This window comes from Ambystoma mexicanum, chromosome 2p (genome assembly GCF_040938575.1).
Source record: "Ambystoma mexicanum isolate Mex_15411 chromosome 2p, UKY_AmexF1_1, whole genome shotgun sequence".
Lineage (NCBI taxonomy): Eukaryota > Metazoa > Chordata > Amphibia > Caudata > Ambystomatidae > Ambystoma > Ambystoma mexicanum.
In genome coordinates, this window is record NC_090923.1 from 538,518,126 (window position 1) to 538,542,602 (window position 24,477).

At 52.2% G+C, this 24,477-nt stretch overlaps 1 protein-coding gene across 1 annotated transcript in view; it reads right to left on the reverse strand.

The window, feature by feature from the left end:
- Positions 1-24,477, reverse strand: part of NUP210 (nucleoporin 210) — a 1,233,892-nt gene that overhangs the window by 977,006 nt on the left and 232,409 nt on the right. The window contains exon 5 of the mRNA XM_069643978.1: positions 15,019-15,169. Within this exon, the coding sequence (XP_069500079.1) occupies positions 15,019-15,169 (151 nt within the window). The remainder of the gene's footprint in view (positions 1-15,018; positions 15,170-24,477) is intronic.

A 24,477-nucleotide genomic window follows, 5' to 3' on the forward strand; every position in this document is an offset into this window, starting at 1 on the left:
AGCATTCCCTAGGGGAGCCAGAGTCAGACTGAGATTACTGAGAGGAAGTCCTCTTCAACCTGGTTAACAATGCCTATGTGAAAAACTCGGCTAACCGATTGACCGGCAGATATGCCAGTAGATCATAGTCCCAGAGACGGAAGAAGTTGGGTTTGGATAAATGACAACTCCAAGGAAGACCCTCTCTCCCCCAAACACCTACTCCCCTTCACCCTTGTCACTACAATGACACTCACAGTCACATCCACAGCATAAAACTCAGAGTATTATTATTATTATTATTATTATTATGGTATTTATTGAGCACGGACCTAGCTTTGAGAAGCAAAAGAGAGCTTTACAGAGGTATATAACAAAACAAATGCATAACATAGCACATTTCAGAGGTAGCAGTAGAACAGATTTACAGTGGAGAGGGGGGTAGTATATAGAGAGGCACAAAGGGGTACAGCTGTGCAGGGCGGCGGGGAGAAGACGGACGGACAGTGTCTATCGAGTCTGTGGCAGATGGGGAAACGTGATGGCCTAAGTGTTGAGGAAGAGAGACTCCTTGAAGAGGTGGGTCTAGCGTTCTTTTCTAAATTTTACGAGTGTGGGGGTAAGTCAGATGTTGACGGGGAGGAGGTTCCATAGTCTTGGGGAGGAGGCAGATCAGGCTTGTTTTCTGGTCCTTTTTCTTTTTGTAGTGGCAATTTCGAATCTGCATGTGTCCTGGCAACTGGTGGTGCGCTGTCGCGGAGATGCTGAGTTTCTCCGCGAGTAGCTGGGTGACTTGAGGGCGACTGCCTTATAGATGATGCCGCAAGACTTGAAGGCGATTGTGCGTGCAGTGTGAGCCAGTGAAGGTCGATGAGGGCTGGGGTGATGTGGTTTTATCGGTGTAGACCCTTGATGAGGCATGCAGTCACGTGCAAGACACTTCTCAGGGGCACATGGGAGGACAGGAGGCATTTGAGGAGGGCATTGCCCCCATCTAGGTGGGATAGGACCAGTGCTTGAACGGTTGATCTAAAGCTGTCCGGAGAAGAGGAAGTTCTTGACTTTCCACAGGAGGGAGAGCCGATACCAAGCTGTCCGAGATTTGTTTTGCTATGTGTGTCTTGAAGGAGATGCGTTTGTCGATATGGAAAACCGAGGCACTTGGCACAGGAGGTGAGTTCGGGTGTGAAGCCCTCAGGATTTATGGTTGATAGCCAGGTCTGTATGCCTGGGTGTTCGGTGTTGATGATGATGAGTAGGAATTAGGTCTTGGAGGGGTTGAGCTTCAAGTATGCACTATATCCAAAACTGGATCATCGAGAGAGGCAGGTTTTGAGCCTGTGGATGTGCTTAAAGGAGTCCTTCTTGAGGTATAGTTGCGTGTCGTCGTCTTATTGGCAGATGTGGATGCTGTGTGTAGCTAAGAGAGATCCCATCAGCTCCATGTACAGAGCGAAGATCACTGGGGAGAGGATGTAACCCTGAGGGACTCCACAGGTGATGGGAAGAATTTGAGATCTAGGGGAGTCCATCTGAACAAACTGCTGGGGGTAGGGAGTTAGGACTTGAACCAGCATAGGACAAGGTCTCTGATCCCAATGCACTGATGTATGGTGTCCGTGAGTGCCTGGTGGTCTACTGTGTCTTAAGCAGCTGAGAGGGCGAGAAGAACCAGGAGGCAGGGGTGGCCGTCAGCAAGGATGTTGAAGGCATTGTCGAACACCTGTACAATTGCTGTCTCTGTGTTACATCTGGGTCTGATCCCAGATTGGTAGGTTTGGAGGAGATTGTTCGTGTACATGTGCTGCTGCAGTTGCAAGACTACTGCTTTTTGGATGATCTTACCTCTGGAAGGAAGATGGGTGATGGGGCGATAATTGCCTAGGTTATCGGGATCCAGAGTGGGTTTCTTTAGTAGAGGGAGGATTTGTCCTCTCTTTAAGGTCGATGGGAAGTGGCCTTGAGTTAGGGAGCAGTTGATCTCAAGGTAGGGAAGGAGAGCCTCTGCGGGGAGGGTCTTGAGGATGGATGCCGGGAGAATGCTGTCTGTATATGATGTGGCTTTGAGGGCAGCCAGGGTTTCTATCAGGTCCTCTTTATAGAGTGTCTTGAATGTTATCCAGGATGGAACAAGTTACTTACCTGTAACTGTTGTTCTCCAGCATGGGTCTGGCATGGATTCACATGCTCATGAATATTCCCCGTCGTCAGGCTGGGAATCCTCGGTAAAGAAAAAACCAGTATCAGTTTCGTTTCTGATCTGTCTTTCGTAGTAATAACCAATCACTGGTCTCTGCGTCATACTGACCACAGCCAATGACTGCCCTCTACCTAAGCACCGCCTCTGGCAGCCATCTTCAGATTTGGAAGCACGTGAAGTGGCAGTATGACCAAGTGAAGAGCCGCAGAGGGGTAGGCGGGAGGGTTCGCATGTGAATCCATGCCAGACCCATGCTGGAGAACAACAGTTACAGGTAAGTAACTTGTTCCTTCTCCAGCATGGGGTCTGGCATGGATTCACATGCTCATGAATAAAGAATACATAGCAGTACACACATGCACAACCACGGGAGGTGGCAAAGGCTCAACATTAAGCATCACATCAACTCAACATTAAGCATCTTACCTCCTCACCAGGCTCACCTCAGGCGAACAGGTTGCGCAGCACTGCTTGGCCGACCCTGGACTCCTCCCTGGAATCCCGGTCGACGCAGTAGAATTTCGTGAAGGTGTGCGTCGACCTCCACGTAGCAGCCCTGCATATGTCCAGCAGGGGCACACCAGATAGGAACGCCGTGGTAGCTGCGATCGCTCTGGTGGAATGGGCTCTCGGACGGCCAGGCAGCGGTCGGTTTGCCAACCGGTGACAGTACATGATACAGCCGGAGAGCCATCTGGAGATGGAAGCCTTCGAGAGAGCCTTCCCCTGATTGACAGGTCCAAAGTTCACAAAGAGTTGTGACGTCTTCCGAAAACCTTTCGTGCGGTCCACGTAGAACTTCAGCGCTCTAGCTACATCCAGCGAGTGCAAAGTCCTCTCAGCCGGCGACGAAGGCGACGGGAAGAACACAGGTAACACCAAGGGTTCGTTGAGATGAAAGTCCGACGGTACCTTGGGCATGAGGGAGGGGTGCGTCCTGAGCACTACCCTCGTGTCGTGGAAAGTCAAGTACGGGGCCTTGCAGGAAAGGGCCTGGATCTCTCCCACTCGTCGTGCGGAGGTGATGGCCACGAGAAAAGCTGTTTTCCACGATAGAAACTTCAACGGGGCCGAGTGCAGAGGCTCGAACGGAGGTCCCATGAGTTTGGTCAGTACCACGTTGAGCTCCCACGCCGGGGCCGGAGCCTTCACCGGCGGGAACGATCTGAACAGTCCCTTCATGAACTCTTTCACCAGACGATGAGACCACAAGGACGTCCGGCCCGTGGTTCTGGTGTATCGGGAGATCGCAGCAAGATGAATCTTGATGGACGCGTGTGCCAGACCAGCTTTGGCCAGCGTCAGCAGGTACGGCAGCACTTGGGGAGCCGTAATCCGTAGAGGGTTAATCTTCTGTGCGTGGCACCAGACAGAGAACCTCTTCCATTTGTGTCCGTAGCATTTAAGAGTCGAGGACGCCCTGGCCTTTGCAAGAACCTCTCTGCAATCGGCCGGTATGTCGTATCCTCCAAACTCTAACGCTGCAGGAGCCAGGCCTGCAAGTTCAGCGACTTCGGGTCGTGGTGGAGGATGGCGCCTCCTTCCCTGGAGAGTAGATCCGCGTCCGCCGGCAGCTTGATTGGCGGGGACGCCGACAAGTCCAGAAGGTCCGGGAACCATATCTGCCTCGGCCACGCAGGTGCGACGAGGATCATCCTGCACCGTGACCTCTTGAGCTGGTTGACGAGCCGGATTAGCAGAGGCAAGGGAGGGAACGCGTAGAGGAACAGGCCCTCCCAGGGGAACGAGAAAGCATCGCCCATGCTCCTCGTCTGGGGAAACCTGCTGGCGAACCTCCGGCACTTGGTGTTCGTCGCCGTCGCGAACAGGTCGATCTGGGGTGTGCCCCACCGTCGGAAGAGGCGATCCACCAGATCCTGCCGTAGTTCCCACTCGTGGCACGAGCGCAGCTCCCTGCTGAGTGAGTCGGCGATGGTGTTTTTTATCCCTGCCAGATGAAACGGCACCAGAAGAATCCCTTGGGCGACGGCCCAATGCCACAGGTCCTGCGCCTCCTTGGACAGCGCTGGGGACCTGGTTCCGCCCTGTTTCCTGATGTAAAACATGGTGGTGGTGTTGTCGGTGAAGATCCTCACCACCTTGCCCTTGAGGGACGGAAGGAAGGACCTGAGGGCCCAAAACACTGCACGGAGCTCCAGGACGTTGATATGCAGGGACTTCTCCGTCGGGAGCCAGAGTCCCCTCGCGTGCAGATTTTCGGTGTGCGCTCCCCACCCTTCTAGGGAGGCATCCGTGGTCACAGTCACCTGGTGGGCTGGGGTCTGGAAGTCCATGCCCGCCGTCAGATGCGCGCGGGTGCCCCACCACCGTATCGCTCGTCGGAAACTCTCGTCGAGCTTGATCCTTTCCTCGAAGCTGCCCGTCGTCTGGATCCAGCGCGCATCCAGGAACTCTTGCAACGGGCGCATCCGGAGCCTGCACATGGGAATGAGGTAGATGCAGGAAGACATCATCCCGAGGAGGGACTTGATGGACCTCACCTTGGCCGCGTCGGCCACCAACATCCGTTGCACCTTGCCCAAGATGGTCCTGGTCCTCTCCTCCGACGGGGAGGCCAGAAGGGACACTGTGTCGAGCCTCGCTCCCAGAAACAGTGCGACTTGCGCGGGCACCAGGTGGGATTTGGCGTAGTTCACGGAGAATCCCAGGTCCGTGAGGAGTTGGACGGTCCTTGCCGTGTGGACCACGGCGAGCTCCCTCGTCTTGGCGCGGATGAGCCAGTCGTCCAGGTAGGGGTAGACGTGAATCCCCTCGCGGCGCAGCTGCGCCGCCACCGGTGCGAGGCACTTGGTGAAAACCCTGGGTGCCGACCGCAGTCCGAAGGGAAGGGCTTTGAACTGGTAATGACGCCCTTGGACCACGAATCTGAGGAATTTTCGGTGCCCCTTTAGGATGGGAATGTGGAAGTAGGCATCCTCCAAATCCAACGACGATAGGAAGTCTCCTTCCTCCAGCTGACCCAGGACGTGCTGGAGGGTGACCATCCGGAACTTCTGCGCCTTGATGAACTTGTTCAGGCGTCGCAGGTCCAGGATGGGGCGCCATCCTCCCGTCTTCTTCTTCACGAGGAAGTAACGCGAGTAGACTCCGGAGCCCCGAAGCCTCTTTGGGACGAGTTCGATGGCGCCCTTTCTGAGCATCGCCTTTACCTCCAGGAGAAGTTGAGGGACGTGAAGTTCTTTCCTGGCCACGGGGGGGACGCGCGGGCACCTTCTTTGAAACTCGAGCGCGTGGCCCCGGGCCAGGGCGTCCAGCACCCAACGGTCGGTGGAGATGGACTCCCACACGCTGACGAAGCCCGCCAGCCGGCCTCCCACCGGGGTGCTTCGGTGGGGGCCCGACCCCACGGCCGGTTCAATCCTGCTTGGACGCGGCCTTGCCGCCTTGGCCTCCTTGGCGACGACGGCGGGGGCCGCCAGACTTGCCTCGTCCTCTGTAGGCCTCTTGCGACGACGAGCGGGCCGCTTGACGGTAGGAAGCGAAACCGCCGCCGGAACCTTTGGAGGCGCCCTTGCCTCCGCCGCTCCGAAAGGGCGTCCGCCGTTGCTGCAGTACTCCAAGGGCCCGGGCCGTCTCAGTATCCGCCTTGATGGCCTGAAGGGAATCGTCCACTGTCTTCCCAAACAGGTTGTTCCCGTCGAAGGGCATGTCCAGGACCCTGGTCTGGACGTCCTGCCGAAAGTCCGTAGCCTTGAGCCATCCGCGACGTCGAAGGCAAACGCTGTTGCCCATCTGGCGGAACCCAGTGTCGGCGATGTCCGTCGCCACGGTGATGGCGTGGTCCGAGGCCACCTCACCTTCCTGCAGGATCTCAAGGGCCTCCGCCCTCTTGTCGTCCGGCAGAAAATCCAGCAGGGGAGCTATCTTGTACCAGAGTTCCCTGTCGTAGCGGGCCACGATAGCCAAGGCGTTGGCCGCTTTAATCGTCGTCGCCGCCGACGTGATGACTCTGCGTCCCATGGCATCCAATTTCTTTCCCTCGCCGTCCGGCGGGGAAGTCGACGTGGAGGCCGCACCCCCCCCCGCTTTCTTCCTGGCTGCCGCGGAGACAACGGAGTCCGGGGTAGGCTGCGCCCGGAGGCATAGGGGGGCCGAGTCCGGGACCCGGTACTTTTTCTCGTACCGGTCTCTTTTCGCTGGCGTCGTGGAAGGGTTCTTGAGGAGGGAAAGGCCCTCATCCCAAATGTCGTCCAACAGAGGCACTGCGAGGACCGTCTTCCTCTTGGTCTCGCGCCGTTGGTAAAGGAAGCCTTCCTTTTTCTTCTCCTCAGGGCAGAGTTGGAAAAGCTCGGATGCCCTGGCGATCATTGAGTGGAACGATCCAATCTCGTCGGGCGGAGAAGCCCTGGTGGGAGGCGACGACGGAAAATCCTCGTCGTATGCCTCGTCGTCCGTACCCGTCGCTGCCGTGTCAGTCCCCGTATCATCCCCTCGGGTGGACGGGGAGGAGGGCTGGACGGGGCGCGACGGTTGAAAAGGAGGCGGTGGATGGATCCTTCTTTTCTTGGTAGGGGGAACACCAGAAGGTCCCGGTTCTGGATCCCCCGACGGGAGAGGTTCCTCCGTCGGTAACGGTAGTCTCGTCCTTATCTCGGAGCATAAGGACTGTATAGCCAACAAAATGGCCGCTGAGTTGTCTTGCGGCGCTGGCAGAGGGGAATCCGACGGGCGAGCAGGGGCCCCGTCGGTATCCTCGACGATGTCGTCGTCGTCACCTGCGTCGGGGCCCATTCCGACGGGCTGGTCTTGTTCCACGCCTAGGCCGTGGCTTAAGACCTCGATCAGTTCCTCTTCTGAGGTTGAGGCCGAATCTACGACGACGCCCTGCCCCCCCTTCTTCCCCACGGAGGGTTTCACGGGGGTCCTATCGATGGGCACGAAAGAAGACTCCCTCCGAGGAGGCAGGGAGATTCTGGGCCCCGAGGCCGCCACCACTGGTGCAGCCTCCACAGGCTGGGCCAGGGCCGCCGCGACCGTTTCGATAGAGGGCTTGGTCGAATGGATCAAGGCCTTCACCACCTTAGGTGCGCTCACCGCCTTATCCTTGAGGGAGGGGGCACTGCCACGCTCCTCCTCTGCCTTAGAGCTCGACCGGGGTCTCTCCAGGAGCTTCGCCGGGTGCTCGGCCTTCCTCTTACCCGACCCAGAGCGTTGGCTCGTGGCTGATGGCGCCGGGGAGGGTGCGCCCTGCCTGGCGCCCGTAGAGCCCGACCGTTCGGCGCTCCCGGTGCCAGCGGACTCGCGGTGCTTGGCCTTATGTTGGGCCCCCGTCGCCGGGGCGCCCTCAAAGGTCTTAGAAGACCGCTCAGATTTCTTCTTCTTCTCGCCAGACGGGCTCTTACCCTCCAGCCAGCTGGCGAGACGTTGATGGCGGTCCTTCATGGTCCGTTCCGACATGTTGCCGCAAAACGCACAGTCCTTCTCCACGTGCGTCTTGTCCCCATGAAGGCAGTAAAGGCAGAAAGAGTGTTCGTCCTCCTTGAAGACGTTCTGCAGCTGGCATCCAGGGCAGGCCCTGAACAGCTTTCCGGGCGTCGAGCTTCCCTTCTCCTGGGCCATCTCCGAGACCGGGCCTGAGAAGCTTCTGGAGTCCTCCGAAGTGTAGCTCGACGAAATCTTCACCCTTGAGGGGCACAGATGAATCCGACACGGGTCCCCGTTGATCGGATGTAGGATCGGTGGAGCTTGAGGCTCTTTTGACCGAAAGAATCGAAGTTTTTGTGAAAAAGCGCGAAAAAATAGCACTAACGCTCGAGAGCAATAGCACGAGGATCCCAACACATGAACGTGCGGTAAAAATCTGAAGATGGCTGCCAGAGGCGGTGCTTAGGTAGAGGGCAGTCATTGGCTGTGGTCAGTATGACGCAGAGACCAGTGATTGGTTATTACTACGAAAGACAGATCAGAAACGAAACTGATACTGGTTTTTTCTTTACCGAGGATTCCCAGCCTGACGACGGGGAATATTCATGAGCATGTGAATCCATGCCAGACCCCATGCTGGAGAAGTATATATTTCACGAGGAGGGCCTGTGGATGCAGAGGCGGGGTCTTTGTGCTGGCAAATCTTCCTGATTTTGTCAATGAGGAAGGTGTGGATGGCGGTGGATTTGTCAATGGAGTGTTGTATGGCAGGGTTGGGTAGCGGGTTGACAGTGCTTGACTGCTTTGACGAGGGCTGGGATTCTGTTGTCTGCTTCTGATATGGTGTTTTGATAGTAGGAGGCCTTGGCTGTGTTGATTAGTTGCCGGCAGGTTGCTTGGAGTTCCTTGAGGATTGCCAGTTTATATAGAGTCCTGGAGCAGCGCCAGGTTTTCTCTTGTTTCCTGAAGACATTTTCTGAGGTTGAGTTCCTTCGTGTACTAGGGTGCTGACGGTTTTGGTTTGTAGATGCGTTGCTTCAGAGGCACATGTCATTCGATGGAGGTGGGGAGGGTGGCGTGGAGTGCTTCAAGTAGAGAGTGGCAGTTTGGATGGGGGTGTTCGGTCTATTTGAGGTGGAGGCTGGCGAAGGCTGGTGAAGGCTTCCACCGTAACGTTCTTGAAGGACCTGAAGGTTTGTCTGATGGATTTCTGCTGGGAGTGCTTGACTGTGGTGGTATGGGGGATGTTGAAAGGCACAGTCAGGTGGTCAGACCAGTCAAGCGGGAGAGGAGAGCTGTAGGAGAGGGAAAGCAGTGCAGTGAGGATTTGATGGAGGATGTTACCATTCTCGTGTGGTGGGTCTTTCTTGTGCTGTGTGAGGCTGAGGGTGTCAAGAAGGCTGAGGAGAACTTCCTTCATCCGTTTGGTGTTTTTTTTGCTTGGGAGGTTGACGTCGCCTAAGAAGATATTGGTGTGTGTGAGGGACATGGTGGTGACCAGTTCGGTGAAGTCTCTGATGAATGGGATGTGGGTTTGGGTGGTCTGTTGAGATGGCAGGTGACCGACGGGGAAAGCAGGAAGTGGCAGGATCCACTGTTCTTGATGTCAAGCCTGGTGCAGGGCCACCAGGGTTTGTGGATGACTGCGAGACCTCTGCCTGTCTTGTTCGGACAGTCGTACCAGTTAACTAACCCCTCACACACTGCACCAACTCCGCCATCAACTACTCAGCACTCTTCTAGACCATCCTTCTTCCCCTTGGTCTTCAGGTCCGCCACAACAAATTCTGTCTTCACCCAAACAACCTATACTCTCACATCCATTCCTTTCCTTTTTATACTGTTAGTTTCCCTCCTATCAGTTTCCCCTATTTGCTGGTTCCAATGTTCAACTTATGCTGTGGGGCAATCTACAGCTAGTCTCTCCCCAGGGGCCAGGTTACACAGGTGCAACAATTAAAACACCTTGACAGCTCCCACCCCAGGTCAGTCTGCTTCGTGCGTGATGTTCTGCATGCCTGGCACTTCGGGGTCTCATTGTGTTGTCCATTTTTCCTCAGATTGTTGAATTGATTTCTAGGATAATTGTGTAGCTTTTGTTGTGCATTGCTTCTCTTTTGGTTGCTTCATTCATGAGGATACTTGAGCTCTCGAAATACAAAAGAGAACTCTTGCAAAGAAAGGCACTGGGAGGGGCCGTATGCTAGAAGGTTGGACTGGTATTTTCAATCAGGGCCCATGAGTGGTTTGCAGGTACTGGCCACTCCCAACTCGCACTCTCTGCCTCTGAAAAGAGCTCGCTCTGGCTTCAATCCATGGTAGGCCCACTGACCCAGATTGGGAGGGGTCCGTATAAGAGTCCAGTCCCATCAGGGGAGGAGTAGGAATACATTTATGCCCACCAAGCAAGCGCAGTCATCATTTTAGTGAACCCCTTTGGTGCAGTCTTCGGGTTAGTTAGCATCATGTCTGAACTATGCTTAAGTATGTGCTGGAGATGCACACAGGACACCATATTATGGCAAACCATCTCTGTTGGTGGTACGAGGACACCAATCAATCCTCTATCTCTGGGGACTGAAATGTCTGATCCAGAGCAATCATCTTACTTTCCCCTCTTACTTTCCATGCCACTAAACTTTTAATCTCCTCCCTAATCTTCTCTCGCCTCTTCTACTGCTCCTCCTTACTCTTTGGTCTACCCACCTCACATCTCTCCCCCCTCAAATCTATCTACCTTTTCAGCCATCCGTAATCTGTCTCCTCACCTCCCGCGATTCCATTTCTGCCTCCCTATCCTCCCTTGGCTGGCTTCCCTTTCACTCCCAACTTAAATTTCATTTTCTCTGCTTAGTCTTCAAATCTGTCCATAATCTTGCTCCCCCTTATCTCTCTTCCCTTCTCTCTTTCTACACTCCCTCTCCCCCCCTTCGCTCAACTGACCACTTCCTCCTCACAGTTCCATCTTCCCCTTGTGCCTCCTCCCGCTTCCTCTCTTTCCAACCCCTAGCTCCCTTTCACTGGAACTCCTTACCTCTCACAATCTGCTCTATCCCTACCTTTTCCTCATTCCGTTCCTCCCTTAAATATCTCCTTCTCCATTCCCCGCCATGATTCCCCTTCGCCTATCCCTCCCCTCCGTTTCCCCCCCTTATCAGCTCCCTCCTCTCCCCTCCACTCCATCCTCTTCCCTACCCCTCCATCTCCCTTCTCCTCCTCCTCCTCCCATTCTTCCCTCCTTCTCCCAGTTCTACTCCTCTACTCCCTTCCCGTCTGTCTAATTGCTCCACATATTGTTTTGTTGATCTGATTCAAAATTGTATCTTGCTTCTATTGTTACTATTATTTCTGTTATTGTTAAATGTATCCTGTTGTTAAAATGTGCAGCGCTTTGGTGTAAAGCGCTATATAAAGCTAATAAAATACAAATACAAATCTTGAATGTTGCCTTCTTGAGAAATATGTTCAACAGGCTTAAGTCCAGAATGACCACAAGCAACTCCCAGTTTGCTGGCTCGCGTGAACGGGAAGTCAGTCTGCAAAGGGTATTGTCCAGGAAAGGCAAGAGCAGACAAGGCAAAGTCCCATGAGCTCTCAGTAGGAATGATAGCCAGTAGTTTGCAGAAACAATTTGCAAAATACATTTCTAGGTTATAAGGAGCTCCCAATGTGGATGAAAACCATGCATCCTCCACCCCACTTGTGATGAGTGAGAAAAGGAGGGCAAATGAAAGGTTTAGCACTGAAGTGGAAGAGGGGCCAATGGAAATGTGAAGAGTACTTTCCAAGGAAGGCCGGCAATATCAAAAGTTGTGGCTTCTGCTGCTGGCCTTGTGTGAATTTCAAATGGCTGTCTGCTTCCCCATGAAAGCATTAAGGCAACAGGAACATCTTTTCTAAGGCCTGACCAACTGGTAAGGAGCTGGAAGAATAGCAAATAGTCCAAGAGTCTTTGGACATCTCCTGCGACTCAACCACCTTTGAGCCAAATAGATTTGCCCCATCAAAGCACAAGTACAAATGTTTTAGTGGCTATTAGTGGCAAATTGGAAGGAGCACAAGTGTCTCCAGATAACACATGTAAATAGTAAAAGGGTAAACTGTCAAGGTAGCTCCTGAATTGCTTAGTAATCACTTTGCCTTCTATTTCCTAATACATTGCTGAAACCAATTCTGTGTCCAATAGTGTACATTTGGATTTTTACAAAGCCATGTTTGTATCTTGCATGCAACTCTGCTACTTTTAAGAGGTCTATGGTACAGAATTGATAACCCTTTGAGCTGTGCATCGCTTTCCTAAGCCATATGCTTTCACAAAGTGTAACCCAACAGCAGCTAATAAAGCTAGTATCACGCTAGCTACTCAAGGAAGCTATACTTCAGGCGAAAAAAGACACTTCTGACACACATATTGAACAAGCCAAATCCAACACTAAAGAACTCTTTAGAATTTTGAAAGAATTGGAAACTCCTGTCACTGCACCCGACACATCCATCAAAGATAGCACCTGGTGCACTAATATCCAAAACGCTCTCCTTGGTAAAATAGCCACACTCCAAGCCAAAATTAATGACAAACAGACCAATCTACAATCAAACATGCAACCTAACACTCTCCCAACTATAAACAACTCTATCCCTGACTCTCTGACTCCGTTCAGCTTCTCACCCTTATCCATCACTGAAGTGGAAAATATCATCAATAGCCTCAAACCTTCTAACTGCCGAGGGAATCGCTGCCCAGCGCCCATTATCAAGGAAGGGGCCCACGAGCTTGCTCCATTCATCACTACTCTCATCAATTCCTCCTTCAGCACGGGGATCATACCTGACAACTTGAAGGATGCTTGGGTTATCCCGCTCCTAAAAAAAACAACCTTGGATGCCAACATACCTACAAATTACAGGCCCATCACCATAGTGCCATTCCTACTAAAAATCCTTGACCGAGCTGCATACCTACAGATTCAAGACTATCTCGAAGTCAACAAACTCCTAGGTCTCAGGCAATATGGGTTTCGGCCCCGGCACGGTACTGAAACTGCCCTTATCGACCTCAAAACACAGATCGAACATTTAAGAGACCAGGGTAAACTTGCTCTACTACTTCTTGATCTCTCTGCGGCTTTTGCTCTCGCTAATCATCAAAGTCTGTGTCGGCACCTTAAACTAGCTGCACACTTTTCTGATAAAGCCACAGCTTGGATTAGTTCATTTCTGGACAACATATCGATGCATGTCTTCGCTCCACTAGCAGCAGCATCGCCGTCACCTGTGGGGTACCACAGGGTTCTTGTGTTTCTCCCACGTTGTACAATGTGTTCACAAAACCTTTATTTGATATTTTGGACTATCGGACGACCCAGATACTCATCCCAATTTCAGGAGATTATGACACTGACTCTCTTTCTATAAATGCTATCTAGTCATCCAAGCCTGGATGGCGCAACACGGACTTTGTCTAAGTCTAAATAACGAGAAGACAGAGCTCCTCATCCTTGGCTCTCCTCAAAAACTTTCCAAACTGACCCCGGATTTTAACTCCATCATTGACGGTAATACTATCAAGGCATCTAAGCATACTAAAACGTTAGGGATATACCTTGACTCTACTTTATCCTTGGCCAGACAAACAAATGCAGGTGCCTCCGCAGGGGCATACACCTGCAAGCTTATTACAGCCAGCCGCCCTTTCCTTTCACCAGCCAATTGTGTCACACTTGCTAGAACTCTTGTGTTTGTCAAAAATGGACTATTGTCCTGTAATTTTCTGCTGCTTTGGACAAGGCAAGAACTGGATAGCTCGTGATTCCTCCTATTGTAAGTACTTTTTGGCTCGTTCTGCACCATTCCTTGGCCTATTTCAAGCCCGGGTTCTTATTTTTCTTTACGTTTACCCCGTTTTGTTGTCCGTAGGAACACGGACTTCTTGACCGTGAGACTTGTTCTCGGTTTACCCGCTTCAGCCACACTTATTTGGCATCTCTGCTACGTCTGGAATTTAGCTACACCCTATACTTCAGTAAGTGCTTTAACTTCTCTTTCACTTATGTAGTCAGAACACTTAGTCCAAAGCATTCTTGAGGCAAATCTCTAGCATATCTCATCATTTACAGAATTAACATGTTTTCTCGATTTTTGACATGGTATTTATCTTTTTCCAAAACTTCCATATTGTGTTCACAATCATGAATTATATTCAGAAATTATAATTGAGGATGGGCAATATTGTAAAAAATTCTGGTTCCTTTAAATTTTCACATTATGAGAAATCTGATCAGGTGTTGACATATGATGATTGAACTTGATTTCTGTACAAGAACAATTTTTAGATGATTTACACTATCATTACTTTGGATGTTATACACTTATTAATTCATATTTTCGTTGAATATTTGTAGATAAATGGAAATTGACTGAACTCACAGCCCCTGATGAAGAGAATGAATCTCGAAACGCGTTGGGCATATACATTTGGAATAAATCACCATTAAAGAAAAAAGACTATGGGCCTCATTACGACCCTGGCGCTAAGGGGTCTGCGCCAGCGTTAGCTGCGCGGACCCCTTACCGCCAACTACGAGTTCCCGGAGCGCCATGGTCATTTTTCCGCCCGCTTTTTGCGGGCGGAAAAATCCATGGCGCTCTGGGACCTTGGTGTTAATTACGCCACCGTACTTTACGGTGGCGTAATTAACTCCTTCCCCACTCCCATTGAGCCCTATGGGGCCGAAATGGGAATGGGGAAGGGTAAATGGGTCAATGGGGACTTACCGCCCCGCTGACCTCGGAATGGGGCGGTAAGTCCGCCATCCGCCATGGCGTAAAGGGACTTTGCGCCATGGCGGAAAAGTCCGCCGATGGCGGAAAAAATCCGCCAGGGTCGTAATGAGGGCCTATGTGAATTGACTACTTTTGGTCTTATTTGCATAAACAGATCCACAGAGAAAACAGTGACTTGAATTGAAATACCTATTTCTACTATTCGAAAATTACTGGGCTACTCTAGCCATAGATAGTGTGCAGGTGATGGGAGTTCCCCAATAGGGAACACACTCTTGTTCTGTTTTCCATATGGTGGCATCTTTCCCTGAAAACCTCACCATCTGTGCAGAAAGAGAAAGAGGAGAAAGATCCTGGTTGATCCTTCTTTTCTCCTCCAACAAGCTGTTCAGTGCTCTCTAGCTTTCCTGGTTACCCAGAGTTAATTTGAAACCTTCAAAAGGGTGAACAGTACTAAAAAAAGCTCTCCATGTTCCGGGGATGATTTCTCAGCCACCAGCGCAGGCAAGCTCAAAAGGAGACAACATTCAGCCACAATACGTTGGTATGAGGCAATCATCCCTCAAAGCAAAATGCGTACTTTGTACCGCTAGCAGTCCCTTCTGTGCTCTACGCAAAGCATTAATGCAGTGCCCCAAAACAAATACACTAACAGAAAATGAAAACATTACCTTATAGACTACTTCTTGGATTTTGGCTTTTAGTTTTGAACTACCAGTTTTCATTCCAGACACCAGAACAGTGTCTCCTTGCTTTGCAACCTTTTCCATCTCTGTGATATAGGAAGGTGGTGTGTAGGTAGATTCTAAAAACTTGAGAATCCTGCAAAAGAAGAACATATTTAAATAAATGACATTACACTTACAATATCTGCATTACACTTAGAATGTCTGCATGATTATTTTCATTATTTTAAAATGCAAAAATGAATAATGTGCTTTAACGGACCTGTTCTTTCCAGTCAAGTTTTATTATAGATAAAAGGAATAGTATTCGAATAATACATCTAAAATTTCACATCCACAAACCCTAAAATATAATCTAATAGTTTATGGAGTTTATGGGTTTAATTATTGCTCGCATGCAAAATTATTTTAAGAAATACTATCACTTCATGCAACAAAATACAAAGGCATGGCCCAATAACATGAACAGGGACCAAAACCGGAATTATACACAAATAAGTATCTTCAGGATAAATCCTAAAGAAAGTATTTAATCACATTGCTCTATAGTACCCAATACTAATAATTAGGATCTCAAAGGAAACATCTTCAAAGATTCAAAAATAGCAAAAGGATTATGCAGGAATATAAAAAATCATGAAATACAAACAATGTGTATATTAAAAGAAGAACACCATTGTGTCACTGAGTTCTTTTGCAATCTTATAATTAAAAACGTTAAAAAAAAACCTTTCACCTGAAATGTGAAAGTAGGAAAGTCAATTTGAGCCAAGTCACACATTCCACAACGCCACCTAGTAGCCATTGCTGGAAGTTCACCTCCAGTTCTGAGCCACAACAGCAAGGCATTGTGGGTATGCAAATTAGCTGAAATACAAACACTTTTCTCCAGGAAATTGTCTTTGTCTAAGAGGGCAGTGCTACTTTATAGCTAGCTTAATCAACCCAAGACAGACATTTGCAAGGCTGCCAGGACAACTACATATCTGGTTTCACTCTTACTAGGATCATCAGTGCAGTATTGTCCAGACAGCCTTGTGGTGGGAGCATTTGGCCATGTTTTCACAACACCAAGTTATGGTAGGTTTAAAAATGTTTGAAAAAAACCCTTTCACTTGAAATGTGAAAGCAGGAAAGTCCTTTTGAGCCAAGTCACACATTCCACAGCGCCACCTAGTATCCATCATATTTTTTCGAATTGTTAAACAATCTTCGCTTTGCTGAAAACAACCTTTTCACTGTTCCCCCCCCATTGCCAATTCTGCGCGTACTCTTGCTGTCGTATTGTACCTGTTCTAAGGAACAAGTTACTTACCTGTAACTGTTGTTCTCCAGCATGGGTCTGGCATGGATTCACATGCTCATGAATATTCCCCGTCGTCAGGCTGGGAATCCTCGGTAAAGAAAAAACCAGTATCAGTTTCGTTTCTGATCTGTCTTTCGTAGTAATAACCAATCACTGGTCTCTGCGTCATACTGACCACAGCCAATGACTGTCCTCTACCTAAGCACCGCCTCTGGCAGCCATCTTCAGATTTGGAAGCACGTGAAGTGGCAGTATGACCAAGTGAAGAGCCGCAGAGGGGTAGGCGGGAGGGTTTGCATGTGAATCCATGCCAGACCCATGCTGGAGAACAACAGTTACAGGTAAGTAACTTGTTCCTTCAGCATGGGGTCTGGCATGGATTCACATGCTCATGAATAAAGAATACATAGCAGTACACACATGCACAACCACGGGAGGTGGCAAAGGCTCAACATTAAGCATTGCATCAAACTCAACATTAAGCATCTTACCTCCTCACCAGGCTCACCTCAGGCGAACCGGTTGCGCAGCACTGCTTGGCCGACCCTGGACTCCTCCCTGGAATCCCGATCGACGCAGTAGAACTTCGTGAAGGTGTGCGTCGACCTCCACGTAGCAGCCCTGCATATGTCCAGCAGGGGCACACCAGAAAGGAACGCCGTGGTAGCTGCGATCGCTCTGGTGGAATGGGCTCTCGGACGGCCAGGCAGCGGTCGGTTTGCCAACCGATGACAGTACATGATACAGCCGGAGAGCCATCTGGAAATGGAAGCCTTTGAGAGAGCCTTCCCCTGATTGACAGGTCCAAAGTTCACAAAGAGTTGTGACGTCTTCCGAAAACACTTCGTGCGGTCCACGTAGAACTTCAGCGCTCTAGCCACATCCAGCGAGTGCAAAGTCCTCTCAGCCGGCGACAAAGGCGACGGGAAGAATACAGGCAACACCAAGGGTTCGTTGAGATGGAAGTCCGACGGTACCTTGGGCATGAAGGAGGGGTGCGTCCTGAGCACTACCCTCGTGTCGTGAAAAGTCAAGTACGGGTCCTTGCAGGAAAGGGCCTGGATCTCTCCCACCCGTCGTGCGGAGGTGATGGCCACAAGAAACGCTGTTTTCCACGACAGAAACTTCAACGGGGCCGAGTGCAGAGGCTCGAACGGAGGTCCCATGAGCTTGGTCAGCACCACGTTGAGCTCCCACGCCGGGGCCGGAGCCTTCACCGGCGGGAACGATCTGAACAGTCCCTTCATGAACTCTTTCACCAGACGATGAGACCACAAGGACGTCCGCCCCGTGGTTCTGGTGTATCGGGAGATCGCAGCAAGATGAATCTTGATGGACGCGTGTGCCAGTCCAGCTTTGGCCAGCGTCAGCAGGTACAGCAGAACTTGGGGAGCCGTAATCCGTAGAGGGTTAATCTTCTGTGCGTGGCACCAGACAGAGAACCTCTTCCATTTGTGTCCGTAGCATTTAAGAGTCGAGGACGCCCTGGCCTTTGCAAGAACCTCTCTGCAGTCGGCCGGTATGTCGTATCCTCCAAACTCTAGCGCTGCAGGAGGCAGGCCTGCAAGTTCAGCGATTTCGGGTCGTGGTGGAGGATGGCGCCTCCTTCCCTGGAGAGCAGATCCGCGTCCACCGGCAGCTTGATTGGCGGGGACGCTGACAAGTCCAGAAGGTCCGGGAACCATATCTGCCTCGGCCACGCAGGTGCGACGAGGATCATCCTGCACCGTGACCTCTTGAGCTGGTTGACGAGCCGGATTAGCAGTGGCAAAGGAGGGAATGCGTAGAGGAACAGGCCCTCCCAGGGGAACGAGAAAGCATCGCCCATGCTCCTCGCCTGGGGAAACCTGCTGGCGAACCTCCGGCACTTGGAGTTCGTCGCCGTCGCGAACAGGTTGATCTGGGGTGTGCCCCACCGTCGGAAGAGGCGATCCACTAGATCCTGCCGTAGTCCCCACTCGTGGCACGAGCGCAGCTCCCTGCTGAGTGAGTCGGCGATGGTGTTTTTTATCCCTGCCAGATGAAACGGCACCAGAAACATCCCTTGGGCGACTGCCCAATGCCACAGGTCCTGCGCCTCCTTGGACAGTGCTGGGGACCTGGTTCCGCCCTGTTTTCTGATGTAAAACATGGTGGTGGTGTTGTCGGTGAAGATCCTCACCACCTTGCCCTTGAGGGACGGAAGGAAGGACCTGAGGGCCCAAAACACTGCACGGAGCTCCAGGACGTTGATATGTAAGGATTTCTCCGTCGGGAGCCAAAGGCCTCTTGCGTGCAGATTTCCGGTGTGCGCTCCCCACCCTTCCAGGGAGGCATCCGTGGTCACCGTCTCCTGGTGGGCTGGGGTCTGGAAGTCCATGCCCGCCGTCAGATGCGCGCGGGTGCCCCACCACCGGATCGCTCATCGGAAACTCTCGTCGAGTGTGATCCTTTCCTCGAAGCTGCCCGTCGTTTGGATCCAGCGCGTGTCCAGGAACTCCTGCAACGGGCGCATCCGGAGCCTGCACATGGGAATGAGGTAGATGCAGGAAGACATCATTCCGAGGAGGGACTTGATGGACCTCACCTTGGCCGCGTCGGCCACCAACATCCGCTGCACCTTGCACAGGATGGTCCTGGTCCTCTCCTCCGACGGGGAGGCCAGAAGGGACACTGTGTTGAGCCTCGCTCCCAGAAACAGAGTGTCTTGCGCGGGTACCAGGTGGGATTTGGCGTAGTTCACGGAGAATCCCAGGTCCGTGAGAAGTTGGACGGTCCTTGCCGTGTGAACCACGGCGAGCTCACTTGTCTTGGCTCGGATGAGCCAGTCGTCCAGGTAGGGGTAGACGTGGATCCCTTCGCGGCGCAGCTGAGCCGCCACCGGTGCGAGGCACTTGGTGAACACCCTGGGTGCCGACCGTAGACCGAAGGGGAGGGCTTTGAACTGCTAATGACGCCCTTGGACCACAAACCTGAGGAATTTTCGGTGCCCCTTCAAGATGGGAATATGGAAGTAGGCATCCTCCAAATCCGACGACAGGAAGTCTCCTTCCTCCAGCTGACCCAGGACGTGCTGGAGGGTGACCATCCGGAACTTTTGCGCCTTGATGAACTTGTTCAGACGTCGCAGGTCCAGGATGGGGCGCCATCCCCCCGTCTTCTTCTTCACAAGGAAGTATCTCGAGTAGACTCCGGAGCCCCGAAGCCTCTTTGGGACGAGTTTGATGGCGCCCTTCTTGAGCATCGCCTTCACCTCCAGGAGAAGTTGAGGGACGTGAAGTTCTTTCCTGGCCACGGGGGGGACGCACGGACACTTTCTTTGAAACTCGAGCGCGTGGCCCCGGGCCAAGGCGTCCAGCACCCAACGGTCGGTGGAGATGGACTCCCACACGCTGACGAAGCTCGCCAGCCGGCCTCCCACCGGGGTGCTTCGGTGGGGGCCCGACCCCCCGGCCGGTTCAATCCTGCTTCGACGAGGCTTTAGCACCTTGTCCTTGGCGACGACGGCGGGGTCCGCCAGACTTGCCTCGTCCTCTGTAGGCCTCCTGAGACGACGAGCGGGCCGCTTGACGGTAGGAGGAGAAACCGCCGCCGGAACCTTTGGAGGCGCCCTTGCCTCCGCTGCTCCAAAAGGGCGTCCGTCGTTGTTGCAGAACTCCAAGGGCCCGGGCCGTCTCGGTGTCCGCTTTAATGGCCTGAAGGGAATCGTCCACTGTTTTCCCAAACAGGTTGTTCCCATCGAAGGGCATGTCCAGGACTCTGGTCTGAACGTCTTGACGGAAGTCCGTAGCCTTGAGCCATCCACGCCGCCTAAGGCAAACGCCGTTGCCCAACTGGCGGAACCCAGTGTCGGCGATGTCCGTCGCAACGGTAATGGCGTGGTCCGAAGCCACCTCACCTTCCTGCAGGATCTCCAGGGCCTCTGCCCTCTTGTCGTCCGGCAAGAAGTCCAGCAGGGGAGCCAGTTTGTACCAGAGCTCCCTGTCGTATCGGGCCACAATAGCCAAGGCGTTGGCAGCTTTAATCGTCGTCGCTGCAGACGAGATGACTCTGCGTCCCATAGCGTCCAATTTCTTTCCCTCGCCGTCCGGTGGGGAAGACGATGTGGAGGCCGCACCCCCCCCCCCCGCTTTTTTCCTGGCCGCCGCGGAGACGACGGAGTCCGGGTAGGCTGCGCCCGGAGGCACAGGGGGGCCATGTCCGGGACCCGGTACTTTTTCCTCGTACCGGTCTCTTCTAGCTGGCGTCGTGGAAGGGTTCTTGAGGAGCGTGAGGCCCTCATCCCAAATGTCGTCCCATAGAGGCACCGCGAGGACCGTCTTCCTCTTGGCCTCACGCCGCTGATAAAGGAAACCTTCCTTCTTCTCCTCAGGGCAGAGTTGGAAAAGCTCGGATGCCCTGGCGATCATTGAGTGGAACGATCCAATCTCGTCGGGCGGAGAAGCCCTGGTGGGAGGCGACGACGGTACATCCTCGTCGTCCGTACCCGTCGCTGCCGTGTCAGTCCCCGTATCATCCCCTCGGGTGGACGGGGAGGAGGGCTGGAAGGGGCGCGACGGCTGAAAAGGAGGTGAAGGGTGGATCCTTCTTTTCTTGGTAGGGGGAACACCAGAAGGTCCCGGTTCTGGGTCCCCCGACGGGAGAGGTTCCGTCGGCAACGGTAGTCTCGTCCTTATCTCTGAGCATAAGGACTGTATAGCCAACAAAATGGCCGCCGAGTTGTCTCGCGGCGCTGGCAGAATGGAATCCGACGGGGGATCAGGGGCCCCGTCGGTACCCTCGTCGTCCCCTGCGTCGGGATCCATCCCGACGGGCCGGTCTTCTTCCACGCCGAGGCCGTGGCTTAAGACCTCGACCAGCTCCTCCTCCGAGGTTGAGGCTGAATCTACGACGACGCCCTGCCCCCCCCTTTTTCTTCCCCACGGGGGATTTCACGGGGGTCCTATTGATGGGCACAAAAGAGGACTCCCTCCGAGGTGGCAGGGAGACTCTGAGCCCCGAGGTCGCCACCACTGGTGTAGCCTCCACAGGCTGAGCCAGGGCCGCCGCGACAGTTTCGATAGAGGGCTTGGCCGGATGGATTAAGGCCTTCACCACCTTAGGTGCGCTCACCGCCTTATCCTTGAGGGGGGGGACACTGCCTCGCTCCCCCTCCGCCTTCGAGCTCGACCGGGGCCTCTCCAGGAGCTTCGCCGGGTGCTCGGCCTTCCTCTTACCCGACCCAGAGCGTTGGCTCGTGGTTGATGGTGCCGGGGAGGGTGCGCCCTCCTGGCGCCCGTAGAGCCCGACCGTTCGGCGCTCCCGGTGCCAGCGGACTCGCGGTGCTTGGCCTTATGTTGGACCCCCGTCGCCGGGGCGTCCTCAAAGGTCTTAGAAGACCGCTCGGATTTCTTCCTCTTCTTCTCGCCGGACGGGCTCTTCCCTTCTAGCCAGTTGGCGAGACGTTGATGGCGGTCCTTCATGGTCCGCTCTGACATGTTGCCGCAAAACGCACAGTCCTTCTCCACGTGCGTCTTGTCCTCATGTAGGCAGTAAAGACAAAAGGAGTGTTCGTCCTCCTTGAAGACGTTCTGCAGCTGGCATCCAGGGCAGACCCTGAACAGCTTTCCGGGCGTCGAGCTTCCCTTCTCCTGGGCCATGACCAGGCCTGAGAAACTTCTGGAGTCTTCCAAAAGCGTAGCTCGACGAAATCTTCACCCTTGAGGGGCGCAGACGAATCCGAAACGGGTCCCCGTTGATCGGATGGAGAGTCGGTGGAGCTTGAGGCTCTTTTGACCGAAAAAAAACAAAGTTTTTGAGAAAAAACGTGAAAAAATAGCACTAACGCTCGAGAGCAATAGCACGAGGATCCCAACACATGAACGTGCGGTAAAAATCTGAAGATGGCTGCCAGAGGCGGTGCTTAGGTAGAGGGCAGTCATTGGCTGTGGTCAGTATGACGCAGAGACCAGTGATTGGTTATTACTACGAAAGACAGATCAGAAACGAAACTGATACTGATTTTTTCCTTACCGAGGATTCCCAGCCTGACGATGGGGAATATTCATGAGCATGTGAATCCATGCCAGACCCCATGCTGGAGAAGCTCTTCTCACAGGGGATATGGGGTGTGTATATGCCGACCAGCGAACACCTCATGAGGTGGCAAATGGTGATCTTTGCTGGGCTGTGTACGTAGACTGAAGAGGCCCATGGGCAACCCAGTTCTTCAATGTGGTACACAGTCTTGATAATTTGCTTTTGAGGAGCCTGATTATTCTCTACACAACACCGTTGGCCTATAGGTGGTAAATTGAACACATCCAGTGCTTGATGTCAAGTAGTGCTGTGACGTGCTGAAACAGTGCATTGAAAAAAGAAGCCTGCCTGTGGAGACAAGGGCGCTGTGTCTAAAACATTGTTTTTGCTGATTCTGACCTATTTAAGAGGCAGAATATCGCGACGCGTTAGTGCTACTAGCACTATTTGACTGCACCTTTAAGGAGGTTTGTGACAGAAGGACATGCACCCAGGAAGTAGTGGATAAATATCCAGTCTGCTACCCTTGTGGCGAGAAGCCCGCTTGTGGAGACGAGGGCACTGTCTACAACACTGTTTTTGCTGTTTGTGCTGAGGTGTATGGACAGAACACATTCCCGAACGGGTGCTGCCCAATACCTCTTGCACTGCATCTGGATGCCAGTGAAATCTCGAGAGTAGGTGGTAAAGAGAACACCCATTTTGACATCTACGCATTACGGTTTGGGAAATTACAGAAGACTGCTGGAGCTCTGCTCCATTGAACCTTATACATTGCCGTATCTAATTGAACTACTTAGACTGGAACCACTTTGATAACTGAATACGAAGGCTGTAGAAAGTAAAAGCCGAAATGCAATTTTCGTATGTTTTTTTACCGGTCGTGACTGCGGATTTGGCACTCTTGGAGTGGCCGGTTGTTTGGACTTTTCAGCGCCAACATCCATTCACCTGGAATAGAAATTGACCCGATTGGATAAGATTCTTTGTAAGAAGATCCTAGACACTTGCCGGTCCAGTGGGGGTGCGGGGAGAGAGACAGACTAAGGCAGCTCCCATCGGGCGTTCCCAGGACAGCAAGTTACTTATATCGTGTTGCGTTCTTTGTGTTGGGTCCCATAACACCTTTTGCATTGTACTAATATTTTATATATTTCTAAAAGGGAGCTGCGAGGTCTTCCTCTCCCCGATTAGATACTAAACTACTCATTGGACAGTGACCTCTAGGGGTTTTTTATGGAATGGACTATCCTATATCCTGTATTTTTCATGTCTATTGTTATTTTTAAAATTCACATTTTGCCCGTATTTTATATGTGATTTTAGGGTATTTTCTTGATTCATAGTTTGATATATATATTGAATTAAAAATAAATAAAAAATAAACTACATCATACTGGTATAAATGAGAAGAACTAGTTACTCTTACCTTGTAACGTTCTTTCGATGGGATGTTCCTCCGACGTATTCCTTATCTTAGATAGAAATCCTTCAGCTTTGCTGGCCTCGGAAAATTTTTTCGCCAGAGGGCGCTGCGCGTCGATGATCGCCGAGTCGATGACCCTCGACGGCCTCCGTGCCGACGTCGACGTCATCCTGCCTATAAAGGCCGCGCGCAGCGTCCGTTGCTCAGTTCCGTTTTGTAGTCCCCAGTAATGTTTTTGGATTAGACTAATCACCTTGAAGGAGCATAGGCTGCAAACCCACAGGAAGTCATACTGCGGGGATGGATGGGAGGGTCGATAAGGAATACGTCGGAGGAACATCCCATCGAAAGAACGTTACAAGGTAAGAGTAACTAGTTCTTCGAAGGGATTGTGTCCTCCGACGTATTCCTTATCTTAGATAGACTCCCATAGCAGTGGTATTGTGACTGGAGGCGGGAGTAATAAAAGTTATGTTACCCTTCCAGAATGGACAGAGTGTAACACAGCCTTGCCGAATCTAGTTTCTTGACTAGAGGAGGAATCCAGGCTATAGAATTTGGTAAATGTATGTGCGGACGACCATGTGGCAGCCGCACATATATCTCGAATTGGCACCCCTCTTTGAAGGGCTGAGGATGTTGCGATACCCCTGGTAGAATGAGCCCTTAGATTTTGAGGAGGCTCCTTTCCTGCCAATTTGTAGCACTCCAGAAT